At 42.9% G+C, this 23,511-nt stretch overlaps 1 protein-coding gene across 2 annotated transcripts in view; it reads left to right on the plus strand.

Moving 5' to 3' along the window:
* The window catches only part of DIPK1C (divergent protein kinase domain 1C), a 91,330-nt gene that overhangs the window by 35,098 nt on the left and 32,721 nt on the right, over nt 1-23,511 (plus strand). For both annotated transcript variants that reach the window (XM_056521438.1, XM_056521437.1), the window contains exon 2: nt 2,014-2,691. In XM_056521438.1, the coding sequence (XP_056377413.1) occupies nt 2,014-2,691 (678 nt within the window). The remainder of the gene's footprint in view (nt 1-2,013; nt 2,692-23,511) is intronic.

Genomic DNA, 23,511 nt, shown 5'->3' on the forward strand with positions numbered 1-23,511 from the left:
CAAGAATTATGGGGCCCATTACATACGGACCTGTTTGCTTCACGCCTCAACTGTCAGTTACCCCGATTTTACAGTTGGAGGCCGGACCCGGAAGCGTCTGCAGTGGACGCACTCCGCCAGAAGTGGGCGACAGGGACACATTATGCGTTCCCTCCGTTCCCTCTGATTATCAGAGTCCTTCTTCAAGTTGCGACTCAGAAAGCGACGGTGGTTCTGCTCACTCCATGGTGGCCGACGCAACCGTGGTTTCCTCTCCTGTTGGGGATGTCAATGGACTATCCCAGATTAATTCCGCACTCACCTCGTCTCCTAACGAATCCAGCCAAGGGTCTTCACCCTCTGGTTCTGGAGGGCAATCTCACGCTCCTAGCGTGGTTGGTTTCGGGGTGCCAGACCCAGGTGGCGAACTTTCACAATCAGCTAGAGATCTCCTCGCCTTGGCCTGGGCCCCCGGGACTAGATCGGCGTATCGATCTGCATGGGCCTTGTGGGTTCGTTGGTGTGATCAACGACAAGTTGATCCCACTCAAGCACCTGTTCCAGTCATAGTGAACTACCTGGCGGATTCTTTTGAGATAGGAAAATCTTATAGTTCTCTAAATGTGTACAGATCCGCCATCTCGGCATATCATTGCCCGGTGGACTCGTTACCGGTTGGTAAACATCCGTTAGTGTGTCGTCTCCTCAGGGGAGTTAAATTTAAACGTCCTCCTCGTCCTAGGTACCATTCTACTTGGGATGTCTCCCGGGTGTTGGATACGTTTTCCTCTTGGGAAGACAACGAGATATTGTCATTGAAACTCCTGTCTTTTAAGTTGACTACATTATTATGTCTTGTTTCCATTAAAAGAGTATCGGACGTTAGAGCTCTTGACATCTCTAGGCGTCAATTCTCACCTGAGGGAGTACGCTTTTCCGTGGTTCGACGAACCAAAACGGGTTTGCAATCAGTATTCTATCCCTTTTTTCCGTCGCACCCCAAACTTTGTGTGGTGCGCTGTCTCCAGATGTACGAGACTCGGACAGCGTCGGTACGGTCGCTTACTCATAGCCAATTGTTAATATCTTACGTGCAGCCGCACCTACCGGTTTCCTCGGCCACTTTGGCCAGGTGGGTGAGATCAGCCATGGAATTAGCAGGGATTGATATTTCCCTATTCGGTGCTCATTCGTCTAGAGGAGCAATGGCCACGAAAGTGGTTACTTCAGGAGGTTCTTTGTCAGACCTCTTGTTGGCGGCTGATTGGTCGTCGGAGACGACTTTTCGCCATTTCTATTTCAGGCCAGAAGAACATGTGTCGGTATCTGTTCTTTAACTGTTATGTTTTGTCTTCTTTTATTCGAAGTTAGCTTTAAACTTGCATAAGATATGAGCCTCCTGTCTGATATATAAATCGAGATTTTCCTAGCTTGTGACGGAAAATATAAGTTATATGAAGACAGGAGGCGAGTATCTTCCCTCCCGACCCAACCCTATTATACGGTTTGTTGTCTTTCCAGGGTATTGAACGGAGACGGTGAAGACGTCCTGGTATTGTAGAAGACTGATGTTTTCTGTCGACATTGTTCATTAACAGTTTTGCGGTCCTGTTGGCCGGCGGTTCGGAAGGGTCCAAGCGGCACGGTTCCGGTGTTCGATGGTTCGGTTGCCGTTCAAGAAATTTGCATAAAGAAAGAGGAAGAGGATCTACAAGCAGCCCCCTTTTATAGCAGCCAGTCAGGCTAGGAGGGGAGGAGTGTACAGGGGACTGCTGGGAATTGTAGTTTTTTGTTTTGAAAAAATTGCATGATGTTTCTGCTATGAGCATTAAAGAAAGAAAGATTAATGCATAAGATACTCGCCTCCTGTCTTCATATAACTTATATTTTCCGTCACAAGCTAGGAAAATCTCGATTTATTTATATAAATTGAAAGCACATGATATAGTTATGTACAGTTATATCATGATGTATAGTTATCTGTTTCATATTCATGTTTCCTAATTTTGTAACTCTTTTATCTCCCATGTATAGTGTTACGATTACAACAACAGAGCGGTGACTGGAGATCTATGTGAAGATCTGTGTGTTACTGAAAAGCTGATGTATAAGCACTGTCTTTACTACCAACGGGGGAAAAAAGTTCTACAAGCTGACTGGCAAGGCACATCAATCATCCTGAAGTCCAAAAATGATGCCTTTTCCAGTTTCCAACCACCAATCTTCTTGGATGAATCTGACGCTCAGTCTCTTACAGACACTGAACTTTTTGTGATGGTAGCTGTGGAAATTAAAAATACTCTGGGTTTGGATTTACCAAACAGTACTTTATTACCCTTGTGGCCTGAAAGGAAAGATAGCCAGAACTGGAAAGTGGATCTTGCAAGTATGTGGTCTTTATACCAACAAGAAGAATACCTTCTTTTTAATTTGCTCCAAGACTTTAGTAGACATGTCCTACGTGTAGTTGGGACCTGTGGACACTTCTATGCAGTAGAGTTTCTAAGTGCTGGACTCTCTTGGAAACAAAATCTATTTCCCTTGGAAGAAGTTGTTGGCCATTGCAAAACAGGTGAGGAAAAGATGAAGGCTCTCCTTGATATTGCCATCAGTTTCTTAGATATGGTCCATCAGTTTGACAACGAGTTCTCTCATCGGCTCCACCTTTGTGATGTCAAACCGGAGAACTTTGCTATTAGAAGCGACCTTACTGTAAGTTGACTTTCTTAAAATTGCAAATCTTCTACCTCCCCTCCAACACTAAAAAACCTGCCCCTCACAACCACATTAAAATATTTTGTTGCAGTTTTGTAGCAGAGTTTGTCTCTCCTGTTGAAGTTAATAGGGGAAGTACATTCAGAAGCGAATCTGCATGTAATCTGCAACAAATTTGCAATTGTAAATTTGCAACATGTCGGAATGTTCATATGTACAGAATTGCTGCAGATTAGCTGTGGATTTGTTATGGATTATCTGTAGATTTGTTGAAAACTTTGACTTTCCTATTGACTACAACAAATCTGCAACTAATCTTCTAACAACTTAGTGGCAATTTAGCATGCCAAAACATACCCTTAGGGCCTATGCATACTAAGCAATTTCGGCAAGGACATTTCTTACTGAATTTTCTATGGATCTGCAATCTGTTCACATCAAAAAACGACACAGAAAATGGTGAGAAAAATCTAAATCCTTGACTTCTCCACCCAAAAACCAGTGCACACAAAATAAGTAATTGGCAGATTCCAACAGAATTTGCATTTCTTTAATTTGCTCAGTGTCCATAGGCCCTAGGGTACGGTCACATGCTGCAGATCTGCTGGGGACTCTCTGCAACTCATCTGCAGCAGATCTGCAACTGAATTAAAGGGGTACTCCGGTGGAAAACTTTTTTTTTAAATCAACTGGTGCCAGAAAGTTAAACAGAATTGTAAATTACTTCTATTAAAAAAAATCTTAATCCTTCCAGTACTTATAAGCTGCTGAATACTACAGAGGAAATTCTTTTCTTTTTGGAACACAGTGCTCTCTGCTGAATCACGAGCATAGTGCTCTCTGCTGACATCTCTGTCCATTTTAGGAACTGACCAGAGCAGCATATGTTTGCTATGGGGATTTTCTCCTACTCTGGACAGTTCTTAAAATCGACAGAGATGTTAGCTGATGTTAGCTGTGGTCATGATGTCAGGAGAGAGCACCGTGTTCCAAAAATAAAATAATTTCCTCTGTAGTATTTAGCAGCTAATAGGTACTGGAAGGATGAATATTTTTTAATAGAAGTAATTTAGAAATCTGTTTAAATTTCTGACACCAGTTGATTAAAAAAAAAAAGAGTGCTCCTTTAAAACACGATAATTTATTGTGGCGGAGCAAATTTGATACGTTTATCTGGGCAAGTTACTCTGGTCAAATCTCTGCAGCCGGAAATCTGCATCAGCTTACATTCCCCCATGGGACACCCATCGCAGGAAACTTGCGCGTAACCAGCGCATGTGAACAAAGAAATACAGTGTTCAGTCTACAGTGTTCAGATCTTATAGTATCAGCAATATTGAGTAATATATTTGCCGTTATGGCCAAGCAAATTAACAGGGGAAAACATTTACTTTCTGGCTTAGAAAAGCCTATTATATAATTATATTGAATATCTCACATGGAAAGATTGATAAATATATTTCTTTAGGTTTAAAAAGTCTGACAAGGAACAAAGAGTGACTGCTGAGGACTAGTACTCGAAACAATAAATAGTCATTGATCTTTGAAATCTGATTTAATGAAAGAAAAGATGTCACAGTAACCAAGCAAAGTGTTGTATTCTTTGTACACCAACAAATCCATTAAAAGATGTTTTTGTTTTTTTCTTTTAAAAGTTTCCACGGCTTTTAAAATAATTTATTGCCAACTTGAAGAGAACTTGTGCTTTAAGTTTCTCTCTAAGGCAATGTTCACACGGCAGCAAATTTGCGTAACATGGTCAGACATTCCGCAAGTTTGCATGTTCTGCCGGCACTATGACCGTTCGGAAATGCGCTGTCTCCATATACGGCAATGCATTTCAGAGTGGAATCCACAGAAAGAAGAAACATGGGAAACTTTTTGCTGGAGGCCAGATTCGAGATTTCCGCAGTAGATGTTACTGCCGCTGTTTGCACAGTGCAGCAGAATCCAATTGAAAAAACAAGATTCTACTGCAACAGCATTTCCGAGCAGAATTTTTCCATCAGATTACGCTAAGAAATTCTGTTGTGGAAATGGATATAGGATATATTTATCTACATCAGTGTTTCTTAACCAGTGTGCCTCCAGATTTATCAGAACCTGCGTAAAGGAAGAGTGGTGCCGTTACCTATAGCAACCAATTAGATGGCTTCTTTGATTTCTCATATGTCTTTCTGAAAATAAAAGAAGTAATCTGATTAGTTGATATGCGAAATTCCACCACTCTTCCTCTACACAGGTTTTGATACCCCCCCCCCCCCTATAGTCTGACTCTCTGAAATCCAAAAAGAGACAAAGAATATAGCGCTCCATGGCGTAGTAAGCGAGAGACCTGTATGGGGAATTTGGAAGTGACAAGGGAGCTCACCTGGAGGAGTTGTGTACCCTCATACACAACAATGGTGAGCACATGTAGTAACCGCAGCCAGCCGGCTGGACAATGGACAATGCAGAGACAAGCTTCAATGAGGGTGTCGGTTTCAGAAAGGCGCAGGTCACAGGACGACACAAGGTAGGTAATAGCAAGAGTGGTTTAATTTCCCAACATGCAACGCGTTTCACTGCTACAGCAGCTTCATCAGGCATGTCTGTAGCAGTGAAACGTGTTGCATGTTGGGAAATTAAACCACTCTTGCTATTACCTACCTTGTGTCGTCCTGTGTCCTGCGCCTTTCTGAAGCCGGCACCCTCATTGAAGACTGTCTTTATTGTCTCTGATATCCAGACTGACATTCAGTATATAGCCTGGGTTGGCTGGTTAGGCATCTGTAAAGATCTTCATTGGCCCTTCAATATTTAAACCAATGCTATAGTAATATTTGCCCGACTCCAGTCTTTTTAGGTTTGAGATGCTGGCTTGTATGCACAGTGGTCATGAGTCTAGTGTCAAGCTCCCAGTGCTATTTGAATAAAACATGTTCTGCTGCCAGGAAATGAATCTGCTTCTCTACTTCCCTACAGGAACTTACATGTGAGCTGCCATGTATCAGCCTCTTAAAGGGGTGTTCCGGGGAAGTTAAGAAAAATGTAAATGCCCCAAAACCACCACAATACCTGTTCTGTGTCCCCTGTAGTTATCCATGTGGTTTTGGCAGCTCTTGTGGCCCCTGCAGTCTCCTTAATATTTTTTTTTCATTGCTTGCAGCGCAGACTACAACTCCCAGCAGTCTATTCCCCTCTGAGAACACATGCAAGCTCGGCCAAACCAAGTGTGCATGTGTATTATAAAGATAAAAGTAATCGTGTTAGGCTCATAACTTTTTGAAAATTACAGCCTTTAGATGTTGTGATCTCTTGCTCTATTAATATGTCAAAGATCTGCAGTACAGTAGGCAAAAAGTATTGCATAAATGCTGTGTTCCGAAACAGTGTTTGGAATCCGAGTCTGTCTTACTGAATCCAAGATACTACTTTGGCAGTAATGAGCTTTATAAAAGAGGCATAAGAACTGAATGTGGCCTCTTCAAGTATATCTTGTTGCAAATTTTAAGCACATTAAAGGGGTACTCCGGCCCTGAGACATCTTATTCCCTATCCAAAGGATAGGGGATAAGATGTCTCACCGTGGGGGTCCCGCTGCTTGGGACCCCCGCAATCTTGTATACGCCACCCAGCTCACAAACAGCCAGCTCACAAACAGCCGGGTGACGTCACACGGGGACGGAGTGGTGACGTCACGATACTCCGGTCCCGTGGTCGCCACCTGGCTGTTTGTGAGCTGGCACCGCGGCGTGCAGCTCAAACAGGTGGGTGGTGATAAGATGTCTCATGGCCGGAGTACCCCTTTAAGTAATAACGACATTTTAAAGGGAACTTGTTACCAGTTAGAAGCTATCAGAAACATGGGCATCGTGAAACAGGACAGGCTTCCTCTGTACAATGATGTATGATTTACTCTGAAACAGCACAGCATTTCAGAGAAATAATAATTATAGTGCTGGTCAGGAATGGGCTCTAAATCTTCAGAGAGGTCCCTGGCGGTCCCTGTTTGTGTATAAGGATGGCTAATGAAGAGAAAAACAGCTGGAGGCACCTAACAAAAAAAAACTAAATGCAATCAATAGGATGCATGGAGAACGAAAACAAAATATACCAGCGGTTCAAAAAATCTGAGATAAGCGGTGGTGCAGAGGAATCGATAGAATCAATAATGAAATAACAAAAAGAAAAGATCCAGCAACTCACCGCAACCATCACTCAGTAAATAGCAGCCACCATGGATGTCCGGGATCTTGCGGGAAGCTCAGAGGCTACAAACCGGTGAGTTTCGTGCAATCAGCCTCTGAGCTTCCCGCAACATCCCGGACATCCATGGCGGCTGCTATTTACTGAGTGATGGTTGGAGTGAGTTGCTGGATCTTTTCTTCTTGTTATTTCATTGTGTATAAGGAGACATCTATCAATCAAGGCCAGTTGGACAGGGAGAAGCTACTGGAGGCTGCTCCGATGACCCAGAGCTCAACTCCTAGACAGATTTCTATGTACTGCTGCAGCATTTAAGAGTGAATAATAATATATCATTGTGCAGAGGGATCCTGTCAGTGTTTCATGCTGCCAGTAGTTTATGCAGCATGAAACTATTGATAGGTTCTCTTTAAGCTCTTTATTAGTAAAGGAGTTGTCCAGCTCCACACATTCTGGTGTAGGGGCTGGCATAAAAAATTTAACAAAAAGTTATACTGACCGACCCCCATACAACATAATTTAGTGAGGCTAAACAATCCCTTCAAGGTATAATATATGATTGGTTGAGTAATTTTATTTTATTTAGACTTTTTATATACCTTGACGCCATCTCACTATATCAGATAGTGTATTGGCCATCTTTTTGTGCTCACTGCTCTAGAAGACCATGTTTTCCTCTTTAAAAAGGTTTCACTGTAACTATATACATTCTTTTACAATTGTCCTATATACTGTTAATAAGTGACAAGCCAATCACAGACTCACACATGGTTATTGTAGCATACATTTATTTAAGTACCGGTACATAAGCACATAAACCATGAAAACACATGACACTCTATATTCCACTGTATTTTATATTACCAGTAAAAATTTGTATACATACAATTGATGTGGTGTATCCCTTTTAGTGTTTATAAAACTGAACTAAAAATTGAAGTGCACTATTCCACTCAGTAATAAAAGAAATGAAATATATTCTTTTTACTGTAGTTGACCAATTTAATAGTCTCAGTGAACTCTTCAGTGGATGTGCCAGTGCGATCTATATTCTTGTTGGCTTTCACAGTGATGACTATATAAGATTGAAAATCTGTTGCTTCATTTCCTGGTTCTTCGTCCGCACCCTTCAGTTCTAGGATAGCATGACCATGTTTACACTGCTGACTTTAAGAATCCTCTTCAAAGTATGTGCTTGTTTTTGTTCCATTGCCGTAAAGGAGGAGGAAGGATCACCAGGGAGCATTGGCAAAGTCGTCAATTTTAGTATATACAGCTTTCATCTATTTAGACAGGATCTGTTTGTTTAGCTTAATATTTTCATTGAAGCTGCACAGTTTAATTATTATAGAACACTGTTTATCTACAGAATAGCAGAAATGACTTGACACATGATAATCCCTAAATGAACAATGCTGTTATCACTCTTCCCTTCTTGCTATGTACACTTCATGCTGCCATGTATCAAGAAACTTATGTGCATCACAGTTGAGGTAATGTGTCTTGTCTCTACAAGTATCTTAGAATGCACAACCAGAGTGAGTATTAGTAACTTTTTATGTTTCTGTATTCAATGCACCAGCAAGAGTCAGATTTTTATAGTAGGTGATAACTTATAGATCGTGGGGAGTCCAACTGCTGGGACCCCCCGAAATCACCTGATTGGGGCCCTGGCAGTCTGCTGGAAGGGGACTTGCCGACCCCCGCACGGAGCAGCGACCGACACGCCCTCTCCATGTATCCCATAGAGATACATGGAGGGGGCGTGTTGGCCGTGGCTTCCTGCTGGAGTCGGAACGGCTGCTTCCAGCAGACTGCCGGAGCCCCGTTCAGGAGATTGCATCGTGTCCCAGTGGTTGGACCCCCCTCGCGATCTATAACTTATTCCTTATCCTTTGGATAGGGGATAAGTTATGCTTCACTTCACTACTCCTTTAATGACATTGAATATATATTAAATTGTTGGTATATGTTAATAGTAAAGAGTTTTGCAGTCCTTATAACAATTTTAGTTTTTTCAGTCTGCCAGTCTGTGTTGGAGCTGTGGAGATGTTGTTTACCATCACATGACTGCTACAGCCAATTGCTGGCCACAAAGGCTAAGATCACTGTTGCAGCCTGTGATTGGCCCAGGGTAGTGCAGGCAGGTACTAGGCCGTGTATACCTGGACTGATAGGGGACCGCAGTGCTGGTGGGACAGGACATCAGATGATGTGTGTAAGCTTGGGTCGATAAATAACACCATTAGGAGATAAAACAAACATTTCTGTAAAGCCTGGATAATGTATTTTAGCTTCCACTAATGCTTTAATGACAACTATATGACTATATGGATATCTGTTTGGTCAGTTGAGCCAAGTTAGTTTTTTTTTAGACAAAGGTATCCTTCAATACTGTAATTCCAGTACCTGACAGATGTATGTACATTATAAACCTATCCATACATGGCCATCAGAATAAATGGGATGGCCAACTTATTATGGACATTAGAACCTCTGTTGTTCAGAAGTGTGTGATATCTTTTACTTAATAAAGTTTTCCAAACTTCTGGAAACCCTCCCTTTCATTATCATATTCTTCCCCTATAGCTTGAAAAGGAAAGGATTGGATATCTGACTGTAACACTAGGAAAACACAGATGGATTGGCACTGTGTAAGAAGGGTTGGGTGCTGACTTCATGAACTTCATCCGTTCACATTCAAATAAAGTCAAATAGAAAGGTGGAACTCCACTTAGTGAAAAAATGTGTAAAGCTTATTCACCTATATAAAGCTGAATTGTTCTCTCTGTATATGGGTGAATAAAGTTTAAAATTTTTTCCCTGAATGGAGTGCCACCTCGCTGACTATAACACCAGGTATCTTTTCACCATAATAGGGTACAATACAAAGTATCTTAACTAATGAAAATACTGGCATCTATATGAGCTCTGATGTGATTACGGCACCATTATGGACATGCATGTACATGGTGTGTCTTGGACAAAAGTTTTGAGACTGAAACGAATGTTAAGTTTGCTTCTTCAGTGTTTTTAGATTGAATGCTCAGATGTTTCTATGGTATACTCAAGTACAATTATAAGCATTTCATAGGTTTTTGTATTCTTAATGACACATACATCAAGTTTATACAAAGACTTAATATTTAGAGTGTTGACTTCTGCAATTCACTCTGACATCACTGGGAAACTATACAGGTGCATAATTATTGAATCCAATCTCCAAGGTTACACCACGTGATTAAAAACATAACAGGTAGGAGGTATCTTGCATAAGGTTACTTAGAGAACTATACTTAAACACATACTGCAATATCCACTTTATCGTTAAGTCCTAGTGGACCTGTTGCATTAGCATTTATTTTCTAGTTTGTCTCTCTTTGTAGGAGATGCTTCTCTGCTCTTATGCCGGGTGTCAGGCCCAAGGCCTGATTATGGAAACATACATGTGTTTTTATTGTATCTGTGTATAAAATAAGACCTGGGGGTGAGAGGTCATTCAGACTGTGGGTTTGTGTATTGCATTTTATTTGTGGTCTGGCTGTTTGGTATCTCCTTTGAAGTCATGCACCCTGGTCCCATCATATAATCAAACAGATAAGGGGTCAGGAAGAGAGGTGCCCCACCTGGTGGGATAAGAGGGATGGGGGGGGGGGATGGAGTTTACCTCCAAAGAAGCAGATAAGACTTAAAATGCTGGACTCAACTGTTGTTCAAGGCTGTGGCAAAAGCTGACAAGACCATCCTAAGAACAGCACTCACATGGACTGCTATATCATCATGCTGTAAGAACTTCATCTTTTGTTTTCTGAACTTGCCTTGAAAAACTCTTTTATATATTTTTGTACCTGTATGTCATTTGTTCCTGTATTTTTATATATTTAGCACTGTGATACCTTTTATCAGATTAAATGTTTAATTAATCAGCTCTGGTCTTTGAATATCTCTAAATATATAAGCTCACCTTTCTGAAGGCAGCTCTGGTGGAAACACGTTTATCTAAGGGTTAATTTGGTGACTTGCTGGGACTAGTAGTGGATACCCAGAGGACTGGCGGCTTTACCCCTCGCACCATCACACTCTCTCTAATGTCTTGCCTGGACCGATAGGGTGTGATCGTGACAACTGGTGGCAGCGTCGGGATATATTTAGAGATTTTTAGTGCTTGCTGGATTTTACCTGTAAGGAAATCTTAGCACTAAAAAAGAAATTGCATACATCTTCTTGTGTGTAAATTCCAAAGACAGAGCTCAGTGATGGTTTAAAAGACATACAAAAAGAGTGCAAGACAGTTCTGTCCTCCCCATCTCCTGTTTTACCTCCTCTGTCTCATCTCGGAAATATGGAGGCATATCGCAAGCAGTCCAAGCCTGCACTGGAGCTAATGTGCCAAGAAAAGGACATCCCTACTGCAGGAAAGAACAAGGAACAACTTATTGCTGATCTTGTGGAGTATGATGCCCGTGCAGAAGAGCTGAGTGACATGAGGCAAAGTCCTGCAGCTGGAACTGCCATCCAAGGACTGATATCTCCTGGGGAATATAACATTACTCCCCAGCAGGACAGTACCCCCCATGAGGCCTTGGACTCTTATATGCGGACTGCCTTACAACACCTTGGGAATGTGGATGCCTAGGGACAGGATGCAGACATTGACTGGGCTGGCACATGACAACCTCACAGCAGCACAGTCCAGGCAGAAGTACTGGTATGATCACAATGCAAGGGACCTGGTCTATGAAGTGGGACAGAAGGTAATGGTTCTGAACACCATCAGGCAGAATAAGTTGCAGGTTGCCTGGGAGGGTCCCTTCCCCATTCTGCAGTGCCTAGAACCCACCACATATTTAGTTGCCCTTGATGAGAAAGGTCAGAGGCAGAGACAGTACCACATTAATATGGCATACTATGACCCTGAGAAGGTGGTAGTCAGTGTATGTAGTGCACCAGAGGAAGGGCTGGGTAGTGATCCCCTACTAGAACTAGTGGAGGAAGCTAAGAGCCAGGGATCATTTCAGGATGTGGAGATCAATCCACAGCTCTCAGATGAAAGGAGGAGGCAGCTTAATCAGGTACTAGGCCCCTTCAGTGCCATCTTTGCCTGGGAATGCCGGGCCTGTTGTGTCAAGAAAAGAAACAGATGGTTAAGGGAGACATATCTATCAGCCTGGAGAGGCCAGATCTCTCTGTCTCCATCTTAAGGGGGGAGGGGTCAGGCCCAAGGCCTGATTATGGAAACATACATGTGTTTTTATTGTATCTGTGTATAAACTAAGACCTGGGGGTGAGAGGTCATTCAGACTGTGGGATTGTGTATTGCATTTTATTGGGGGTCTGACTGTTTGGTATCTCCTTTGAAGTCATGCACACTGGTCCCATCATATAATCAAACAGATAAGGGGTCAGGAAGAAAGATGCCCCACCTGGTGGGATCAGAGGGGACGGGGGGGGGGGGTGGAGTTTCCCTCCAAAGAAGCAGATACGACTTAAAATGCTGGACTCAACTGTTCAAGGCTGTGGCAAAAGCTGACAAGACCATCCTAAGAGCAGCACTCACATGGACTGCTATATCATCATGCTGTAAGAACTTCATCTTTTGTTTTCTGAACTTGCCTTGCTAAACTCTTTTATATATTTTTATACCCGTATGTCATTTGTTTCTGTATTTTTATATAGTCAGCACTGTGATACCTTTTATCAGATTAAATGTTTAATTAATCAGCTCTGGTCTTTGATCTCTAAATATATGAGCTCACCTTTCTGAAGGCAGCTCTGGTGGAAACACGTTTATCTAAGGATTAATTTGGTGACTTGCTGGGACTAGTAGTGGATACCCAGAGGTCTGACGGCCTTAACCCTCGCACCGTCACACTCTCTCTAATGTCTTGCCTGGACCGATAGGGTGTGATGGTGACACCGGGTGTAGCTTCCACTTTTAGCAGTATTTGAAAAGAGATAATGTATATACCACTCAGAATCCATACCTCCAATACATAAAATCTTATGCTTGATTTGTCAATGACATTTTATTAACATGGTCAGGTACAGAATTGCAATTTTCAGAATTTGTTACCTATTTAATAACTGTAATACAATGAATATGTAATTTGCACTACAATATGGAGGAGAAACCTTAGAGTTCTTGGACGTGAGATTGAGAAAAGATAATAACACATTAATCAGTGAAGGATATCGAAAAGAAGTAGCAAAAATACTCTTTTACATTTTAATAGCTCTCACCCAGCACCAGTTAAAAAAGGAATTCCATATGGTAAATTTTTAAAGGGGTACTCCGCTGCTCAGCATTTGGAACAAACAGTTTTGAATGCTGGAGCCGACACCGGGAACTCGTGACGTCATAGCCCCACACCCTCATGCTGTCATGCCCTGCCCCCTCAATGCAGTTTGTTCCAAACGCTGAGCAGCGGAGTACTCCTTTAACCCCTTAAGGACCCAGCCATTTTACACCTCAGGACCCGGCCTTTTTTTGCACATCTGACCACTGTCACTTTAAACATTAATAACTCTGGGATGCTTTTAGTTATCATTCTGATTCCGAGATTGTTTTTTCGTGACATATTCTACTTTAACATAGTGGTAAAATTTTGTGGTAACTTGCATCCTTTCTTGGTGAAAAATCCCCAAATTTTATGAAAAATTTGAAAATTTTGCATTTTTCTAACTTTGAAGCTCTCTGCTTGTAAGGAAAATGGATATTCCGAATAATTTTTTTTTTATTCACATATACAATATGTCTACTTTATATTTGCATCATAAAATTGACGAGTTTTTACTTTTGGAAGACACCAGAGGGCTTCAAAGTTCAGCAGCAATTTTCCAATTTTTCACAAAATTTCCAAACTCACAATTTTTCATGGACCAGTTCAGGTTTGAAGTGGATTTGAAGGGTCTTCATTTTAGAAATACCCCACAAATGACCCCATTATAAAAACTGCACCCCCCAAAGTATTGAAAATGACATTCAGTCCGCGTTTTAACCCTTTAGGTGTTTCACAGGAATAACAGCAAAGTGAAGGAGAAAATTCACAATCTCCATTTTTTACACTCGCATGTTCTTGTAGACCCAATTTTTGAATTTTTACAAGGGGAAAAAGGAGAAAATGTATACTTATATTTGTAGCCCAATTTCTCTCGAGTAAGCACATACCTCATATGTCTATGTAAAGTGTTCGGCGGGCGCAGTAGAGGGCTCAGAAGCGAAGGAGCGACAAGGGGATTTTGGAGAGTACGTTTTTTTGAAATGGTTTTTGGGGGGCATGTTGCATTTAGGAAGCCCCTATGGTGCCAGAACAGCAAAAATCCCCCACATGGCATACCATTTTGGAAACTAGACCCCTTGAGGTACGTAACAAGGAATAAAGTGAGCCTTAATACCCCACAGGTGTTTCACGACTTTTGCATATGTAAAAAAATAAAAATAAAATTTCACTAAAATGTGTGTTTCCCCCCAAATTTCACATTTTTGCAAGGGTTAATAGCAGAAAATACCCCCCAAACATTGTAACCCCATCTCTTCTGAGTATGAAGGTACCCCATAAGTTGACCTGAGGTGTACTATGGGTGAACTACAATGCTCAGAAGAGAAGGAGTCATATTTGGCTTTTTGAGAGCAAATTTTGCTCGGGGGCATGTCGCATTTAGGAAGCCCCTATGGTGCCAGGACAGCAAAAAAAAAAAAAACACATGGCATACCATTTTGGAAACTAGACCCCTCGGGGAACGTAACAAGAAATAAAGTGAGCCTTAATACCCCACAGGGGTTTCACGACTTTTGCATACGTAAAAAATAAATAAAAAAAATCACTAAAAAGTGTGTTTCCCCCCCAAATTTCACATTTTTGCAAGGGTTAATAGCAGAAAATACCCCCCAAAATTTGTAACCACATCTCTTCTGAGTATGAAGGTACCCCAAAAGTTGACCTGAAGTGCACTACGGGCGAACTACAATGCTCAGAAGAGAAGGAGTCATATTTGGCTTTTTGAGAGCAAATTTTGCTCGGGGGGCATGTCGCATTTAGGAAGCCCCTATGGTGCCAGGACAGCAAAATAACCCCCACATGGCATACCATTTTGGAAACTATACCCCTTGAGGAACGTAAGAAGGCGTAAAGTGAGCATTTACCCCCCACTGGTGTCTGTCATATCTTTGGAACAGTGGGCTGTACAACATTTTTAATTTGCACAGCCCACTCTTCCAAAGATCTGTCAGACACCAGTGGGGTGTAAATTCTCACTGCACCCCTCATTACATTCCGTGAGGGGTGTAGTTTCCGAAATGGGGTCACATGTGGGTTTTTTTTTTTTTTGCGTTTGTCAAAACCGCTGTAACAATCAGCCACCCCTGTGCAAATCACCTCAAATGTACATGGCGCACTCTCCCTTCTGGGCCTTGTTGTGCGCCCCCAGAGCAGTTTGTGCCCACATATGGGGTATCTCCATACTCGGGAGAAATTGCGTTACAAATTTTGGGGGGCTTTTTTCCCCTTTACCTCTTGTCAAAATGAAAAGTATAGGGCAACACCAGCATGTTAGTGTAAAAAGTTTATTTTTTTTACACTAACATGCTGGTGTAGACCCCAACTTCACCTTTTCATAAGGGGTGAAAGGAGAAAAAGCCCCCCAAGATTTGTAAGTCAATTTCTCCCGAGTACGGCGATACCCCATATGTGACCCTAAACTGTTGCCTTGAAATACGACAGGGCTCCGAAGTGAGAGCGCCATGCGCATTTGAGGCCTGAATTAGGGATTTGCATAGGGGTGGACATAGGGGTATTCTACACCAGTGATTCCCAAACAGGGTGCCTCCAGCTGTTGCAAAACTCCCAGCATGCCTGGACAGTCAACGGCTGTCCGGCAATACTGGGAGTTGTTGTTTTGCAACAGCTGGAGGCTCCATTTTGGAAAGAGTGGCGTACCAGGCGTTTTTCATTTTTATTGGGGAGGGAGGGGGGCTGTGTAGGGGTATGTGTATATGTAGTGTTTTTTACTTTTTATTTTATTATGTGGTAGTGTAGTGTAGTGTTTTTAGGGTACAGTCACACGGGCGGGGGGGTTACAGCGAGTTTGAGCTGCCGCGCAAAATTTGCTGCATTGCAAACATGCAGCCCGATACTCACTGTAAGCCCCTGCCCATGTGAATGTACCCTGTACATTCACAAGGGGGGGACCTCCAGCTGTTGCAAAACTACTACTCCCAGCATGCCTGAGAATGTTTGGGAGTTGTGGTTTTGCAACAGCTGGAGGCACACGGGTTGGGAAACAATGAGTTAGGAAACAATGTTTCCCAACCAGTGTGCCTCCAGCTGTTGCAAAACCACAACTCCCAAACATTCTCAGGCATGCTGGGAGTAGTAGTTCGGCAACATCTTTAGAGCCAGATGTTGCCGAACTACAACTCCCAGCATGCTTGGAGTTGTAGTTTTGCAACATCTGGAGGACTAGTTTGCAGACCACTAATACAGTGGTTCCCAATCTGTGCCCTTCCAGATGTTGCAAAACTACAACTCCCAGTATGCCAAAACTGTCCAGGCATGCTGGGAGTTGTAGTTCTGCAACATCTGAAGGGCCAGATGTTACAGAACTACAACTCCCAGCATGCCTGGACAGTAAGGGCATGCTGAGGATGTGTAGTTTTGCAACATCTGGAAGGGCACAGTGGTCCAAAAACTGTGGACCTCCAGATGTTGCAAAACTGCAACTCCCAGCATGCCCAGATGCCAAGGGGTGTCTGGGCATGCTGGGAGTTGTAGTTTACAGGGTCCTATTACAGCAATGCATGTCGCTTTACGGCGACGTGCATTGCTGTAAAGGGCCCGACCGCGGCTGAAGATCAACTCACCTGTCGCCGCCGCCGCCATCTTCACCGCCGGGATCCGGGTCTTCAGGGACGAGGTAAGTACCGGGGCCGGGCCCCAGCACTCCCCCGTCCCCCGCCGCGTCCTCCGGTCTTCCTCCCGTCCTCTCCGGACTTTCAGGGGCCGGGCAGGACGGGAGGAAGTAACCGCCCCCCCTCCTGCGATTGGTCGGTTCACTAACCGACTGATCGCAGGGGATCGGAGGAGGTGGCAGGCTTGCCACCTCGCTCCGATACTTCAGCATGGTCCTGGCTGTCTGTGACAGCCGGGATCATGCGAAATTACCGGGCGGTCGGGTCCCAGAGACCCGATCAGCCCGGTATCGCCGCAGATCGCAAGGGCGATTTCCCTTGCGATTTGCGGCGATCGCCGACATGGGGGGCCTACATGGCCCCCCTCGGCGTTTGCCCTGGATGCCTGCTGAAGGATTTCAGCAGGCATCCAGTTCCGATCTCTGCCCGGCGAGCGGCAGAGTCTGGAAAACGCCAGGACGTACGGGGACGTCCTGGGTCCTTAAGGCCCAGGGTGCGGGGACGTCCCCGTACGTCCTGGGTCCTTAAGAGGTTAAGGCTAAAAAGGAACAACACGAAAGATGAAATATATCATAAACAAGCAAATGAATTTGAAGAAAGACTTAAAGAAATGGGTTATCCAGAAACATTGATAAAAACAAGTAGAAAAAGAGCAGATTCCCAAAATAGAGAAATGTAACTGCAGTCAAAACTAAAAACTAAAACCAAAGATAGGAGGTTTGCTTTTAATTTTAATAATTATCCGGTTAATAAAGTAATTGAGCAAGCAATTGGATGCAACTGGTACATTGTCAAAGCAGATGATGACACAAAAAATATAACGGTGAAAAAAACGCTTATAGCATATAGAAAGAATAAAACTATTGGGGGTGTTTTAAAAACTAAAACTCTGAAAAAACTGAAAACAACATGGCTAGGAGATTTGGTAACACAACGTAATCTTTAATGCAAAAATTGCAACTTCTGTAAGTACAATTTATGCAAGAAAAATCTTAGGTTAGAACATGTGAATTATACCGTTAAAGATCTAATAACCTGTCGGTCTAAAAATTTGGTATATGTTATATATACCATTTGTACTGGCAAGGGTGCTCCCCGTCTGATATCCCATGTAATAGAAGTCTACAAAGGCAATCCAGAAGTGCTGCGGTTTGCCGGATTAGAAAAAGTGGAAACTATACCCGGCATAGGAGAAGAGAAGCGTGTCCTACAAAGAGAGACCACTGGATAATAAATGCTAATTATTAACAATAAAGTGGATATTGTGGTATGTTTTTAAGTATAGTACTCTAAGTAACCTAATGCAAGATACCTTTTGAAAAGAGCAAAATAATAAAAAAATAAGGCTAAAATATGCTTGTCCTGCAGACATATTAAACAAATACATGTTTCTGAATGAATTGAATAACACGGAAACTTGGAGGAAAGGAACAATAGAGCACATTTCCTCCACAATAAGGCAGCAAGAACCCACTTTTCAGACCCCCTGACTTTACTACTCAAGTGAAAAGTAAAAGATTTGCTCTCTTGTGGGCACAAAGAGACATTGTATTTAATAGAACAATCTGTAGACAGAACTTCTCCTGCAGTGGAGACTAGATGACCTCTGCGTCTGCAAAGTGTTTTGTCTTATTCATCTTTATTGGAGAGGAATGCATATTATTCATACATTATACTGTACTTGGGTGAAAAATATGCATTCTTTTGCAGTGCAGCCTCCAAACTAAATAGCTAGCACTGTAACTTTTGGCAGAGATAAATGGCTTTATTTCCTTAGCTTAGCGTTTCTTGCAAGGTGCCTTATGGCTCAACAACTCGGCCAAACTTAGACTTACACACAAGCAGCTGCTTCTGGAATTTGTGTGTCAAGGCAATGCTGCTGCAAATATTAGGATAAGTAACAACAGGGCAGATCAATCGTAGTAAAAGCTTTCCTCATTCATAAATAGATTGAAAGGAAAATGTTGTGTAGCGCATTATCTCGATTGCTGCATGTACTTGGATGCTGTTCTCATCCGGTGCTGTCTCGAGTTATGTAGATAGACGACCATGTATTTCTAGATGAATCCAAAATGCTAATGATCCTGTGTAGAAGTCTATCTGCAGAAGTCCTATTTGCAGGTACTGACCTTTTCTTTAAGAAAAAAAAAAAAACATTAAAAAAAGCACCTGTAAATATAAGTCTTTGTAAAGAAAAGGCTTAAAAGTTGTTGTTCTTCCAAGATAGGGTTTTCTTTAAAATGTTCTTATAGTTTGTGGTCCTGGAAACGTGCAGTTAGTTTCACTCCATTGTTCACTGTGGAATTGATTACCTTTGCTCTATTTCGTAGCTGCTTTCCTGTACCAGAAAGCCAGCAGAATTCTTACATTAGCTGTATATATAAGAACACTGTAAGACAAAATCAGTATAAAAATAATGAATGAAAAGATTTTACTACTTATGTAGATTTTATTTGTCTTTTCTGGACTTTACATGATGTAAATGTTATTAATAACCTTAAAGGGGTACTCCGGCCCTAAGACATCTTATCCCCTATCCAAAGGATAAGGGATAAGATGTCTGACTGCGGGGAGCTGCATGTCGCACTGCCAGCTCAGAAACTGCGTGTGACAACCACGGGGCCGGAGTATCGTGAGATCACTACTCCACCCCATGTGACATCGCACCCCGCCCCATGCTATGCAAGACTATGGAAGGGGGCGTGATGGCACATGGGGGTGGATTCGTGACATCAGGATACTCTGGCCCCGTAGTCAACACACGCTATGCAAGACTATGGGAGGGGGCGTGATGGCACATGGGGGTGGATTCGTGACATCAGGATACTCTGGCCCCGTAGTCAACACACGCTATGCAAGACTATGGGAGGGGGCGTGATGGCACATGGGGGTGGATTCGTGACATCGGGATACTCTGGCCCCGTGGTCGTGACACAGCAGATTCTGAGCTGGCAGCACGGCGTGCAGCTCCCTGAGGTGGGTGCTGAATGCAAGATTGTGGGGGTCCCTAGCAGCAGGACCCCCGCGGTCAGACATCTTATCCCCTTTCCTTTGGATAAGGGATAAGATGTCTTAGGGCTGGAGTACCCCTTTAAATAAAATAAAGAAAAAAGAAATAAAGAAAAAAAATAAGCAAAATGTCTTAATACTAATAAGAAAGTTGTAGTTATTGTGGCAACATCCATATCGACTATCCATGTACATGTCAGACTTCCATATCAGCCAAAGGTACTCCAGAAATTAGATACATGTTCATGAGTCTTCACCTCCATCTCAAAGCTGAACAGTAAAGCTCTGAGTGATTGTATGGAAGTCTGGTTAGCGGACAGTAGATTGTATAGTTATGTGTTACTGGTGAGGGTAAAAGTTTCTTCCTCAAAGGAACGTGTACATTGACTAAAAGCCTTTTTAAAATGGGTCGATTAAGCATAGCTTAAAGGGGTACTCCATTGGAAGACATTTTTTTTTAATTAACTGGTGCCAGAAAGTTAAACAGATTTGTAAATTACTTCTATTAAAAAATCTTAATCCTTCCAGTACTTATCAGCTACTGAATGCTCCACAGGAAGTTTTCTTTCTTTCTTGAGTTCTTTTCAGTCTAACCACAGTGCTCTCTGCTGACACTTCTTCCCATGTCAGGAATTGTCTACAAGCAAATCCCCCTGACATGGACAGAGGTGTCAGCAGAGAGCACTGTGGTCAAAAAGAAAAAAACTCAAGAAAGAAATACATTTTCCTTTGGAGAATACAGCAGCTGATAAGTACTGAAAGGATTAAGTTTTTAAATAGAAGTCATTTACACATCTGTAGGCACTTGAGGAAAAAGGGAGACCGCACTACTACACCTAAAATGTAAGAAAGGCAGAAGTCTCTGGTGGGGATAATAGTAGTATACGGGTATACAGGGGTGCAAAGAAGTGAAACCAACAATGTCCAGTTTATGTAGAGAATGAAACTTCTGCACTCACCTGTTAAAATCCAAGAGAGCAGGAAACACGCTGCAGCTGAAGCTGAGCGGGTGAATCTACAAGCCTGTTTCACGGGTTAATCCGCTTCCTTGGGTGAAACAGGCTTGTAGCTTCACCCGCTCAGCTTAGGCTGCAACGTGTTTCCTTCTCTCCCTCCCTGCAGTGGACAGACGTTTTTATGATGATTTGAAATAAAGAATTGGATTTTAACAGGTGAGTGCAGAAGTTTAATTCTCTACTTTATGTGTAATTTACAAATCTGTTTAACTTTCTGGCACCAGTTGATTTGAAAAACTATTTGTTTTTCCGGAGTACCCCTTTAATTGCTGTGCAGGCAGGGCAACATGAGTGATTTCTTAGTTATTCTTTAGCCCTTCACTTTTCATTATTACCAGCCACAAAACCACGAATCTGTTTACAATACAAATGATGACTTTTAGTTGGTCTGCTTATAGTGTACCACCAGTGCTTTATGAAAAAAACAAAAAAATTTACCACGACACAACGCTATATATATTAGGAAATAGAGCTTCCTACTCCATCTCCATGGCACCCATTTCCATTGCAAGACTCTATATAGACTAATATGATTCTACAGCACTGTTTTTCGCCTTGAAGATGGGTGCTGAAGAGATGGAGTGGGAAGCTTAGATACACAGCTCTGGGTACTATTACACTGAATTGACTTAGATACAATGCTCTAAGCTGTAGCACACTGAATGGGCTTAGATACATACCACGGGGCAATATCACATTGAATAAGCTTAGATACAATGCTCTGGATAGTTTCACAATGAAAAAGTTATCTTTATTAAAGGAGTAGTCCAGTGGTGATTCAGTGGTGAACAACTTATCCCCTATCCTAAGGATAGGGGATAAGTTGCAGATCGCGGGGGGTCCGACCGCTGGGGCCCCCTGCGATCTCCTGTATGGAGCCCCGACAGCCCACGGGAAGGGGGCGTGTCGACCTCCGCACGAGGCGGCGGCCGACACGCCCCCTCAATACAACTCTATGGCAGAGCCGAAGCGCTGCCTTCGGCAATCTCCGGCTCTGCCATAGAGATGTATTGAGGGGGCGTGTCGGCCGCCGCCTCGTGCGGGGGTCGACACCCGCTATCTCGGCGGAGAGCCGGGGCCCCGTACAGAGAGATCGCAGGGGGCCCCAGCGGTCGGACCCCCCGCGATCTCAAACTTATCCCCTATCCTTAGGATAGGGGATAAGTTTTTCACCACTGGACTACCCCTTTAACAATTCCCATTAAAACCCTACCGTCCGGTGGGGAGGGTTAGTCGTCCCAGGCTGTCCATTTTCACTGGGAGGCCCTCTTCTCCACTCTGGGCCAGCCCCGGACTAGTGACGTTGCCTTGATGACGACGCACAGGGACGTCCGCACAGGTACGTCGTCATCAAGGCAATGTCACTAGGCCGGGGCCGGCCCAGAGCGGAGAAGAGGGCCTCCTGGTGAAAATGGACAGCCCGGAACGACTAACCCTCCCCACTGGACGGTCCCTGCAGCATTGCTGGCTCAGACCAGCACACCCTTCCTTCCCACCGAGGGGAGGTGAGTAGAAAACTAAAGTGAGGTCTGGATGATGACGAAGGCCACAGTGGTCTTCAACCTGCGGACCTCCAGATGTTACAAAACTACAACTCCCAGCATGCTGGGAGTTGTAGTTTTGCAACATCTGGAGGTCCGCAGGTTGAAGACCACTGATGAAGGGATTGACAGGCGGTAATGATGAAGGGGGATGATGACGGGGGTCTGGATGATGACAGGGGGGATGATGACAGGGTGATGATGACGAGGGTGAAAATTACAGGGTGATGATGACGGGGGTGTTAATCACGGGGGTCTGGATGATTACATGGGGGGATGATGAATTTCCCACCCTAGGCTTATAGTCGAGTCAATAACTTTTCCTGAGTTTTTGGCGTGAAATTAGGGGCCTCGGCTTATATTCGGGTCAGCTTATACTTGAGTATATACAGTATGTAATATTAATATTGTTTACCTTGTTTTTACTGAATAGTGTATACCTATATTTTTGGCTTTAAATATCTGTTGGTTGTGGTGTGACTTGGTTCTGTAGGTAACACTCACTTTTTTCTACTGTAATGATGTTAGGTTGTGATCCCTATTGCTTTTTATGTGTTGTGTACAGGCATTGTAATTCTTAAATATCATTATTAAACAATAAACTAATGTGCAGTTTAGATGGCAAGTGGGGTAAAGACTTTACAAAGATGTATAATCCTGATAACAGCCTGTTAAAACCTGTAAAATGTGTAGATCACTCTAAGCTTAATTTTATGTGATGAATCTACCATAAGACTAAGCAATTCCAGCTGGGGATCAGATGTTTGGTTTGGGTTCAGTCCAAGTTTTAACTTGTTCTTTATAACCAGCTGTAAAAAGCTTGATATGCAGAATAGTTCATTTATGACTTAGGGTATGTACTTTCCTAGGCTTATCTACTGTATAGAATTCTTTTTTCAATGAAAGAACACAAGGACATGTTTTTCTCCCTCCATCTATCACAGCTAATAAATACAGTGGACATAAATTAAAGCTGCCTCTACAGTACATATGTTTCCTATGTTTCTTCTGTTTTAGAAAACTCAAAGCCAAAGTGACCTTCTTGGTACCCCATGATTAATGTATGAGTTTCTGCAACCAGCACAGCAGACATTGCAGGAGATCAATTAAGAGGAAAGGTGTATATAAAAGCGGATTGTAGGAACACTCCTTTAAT

This window comes from Hyla sarda, chromosome 5, assembly GCF_029499605.1.
Source record: "Hyla sarda isolate aHylSar1 chromosome 5, aHylSar1.hap1, whole genome shotgun sequence".
Taxonomy (NCBI): domain Eukaryota; kingdom Metazoa; phylum Chordata; class Amphibia; order Anura; family Hylidae; genus Hyla; species Hyla sarda.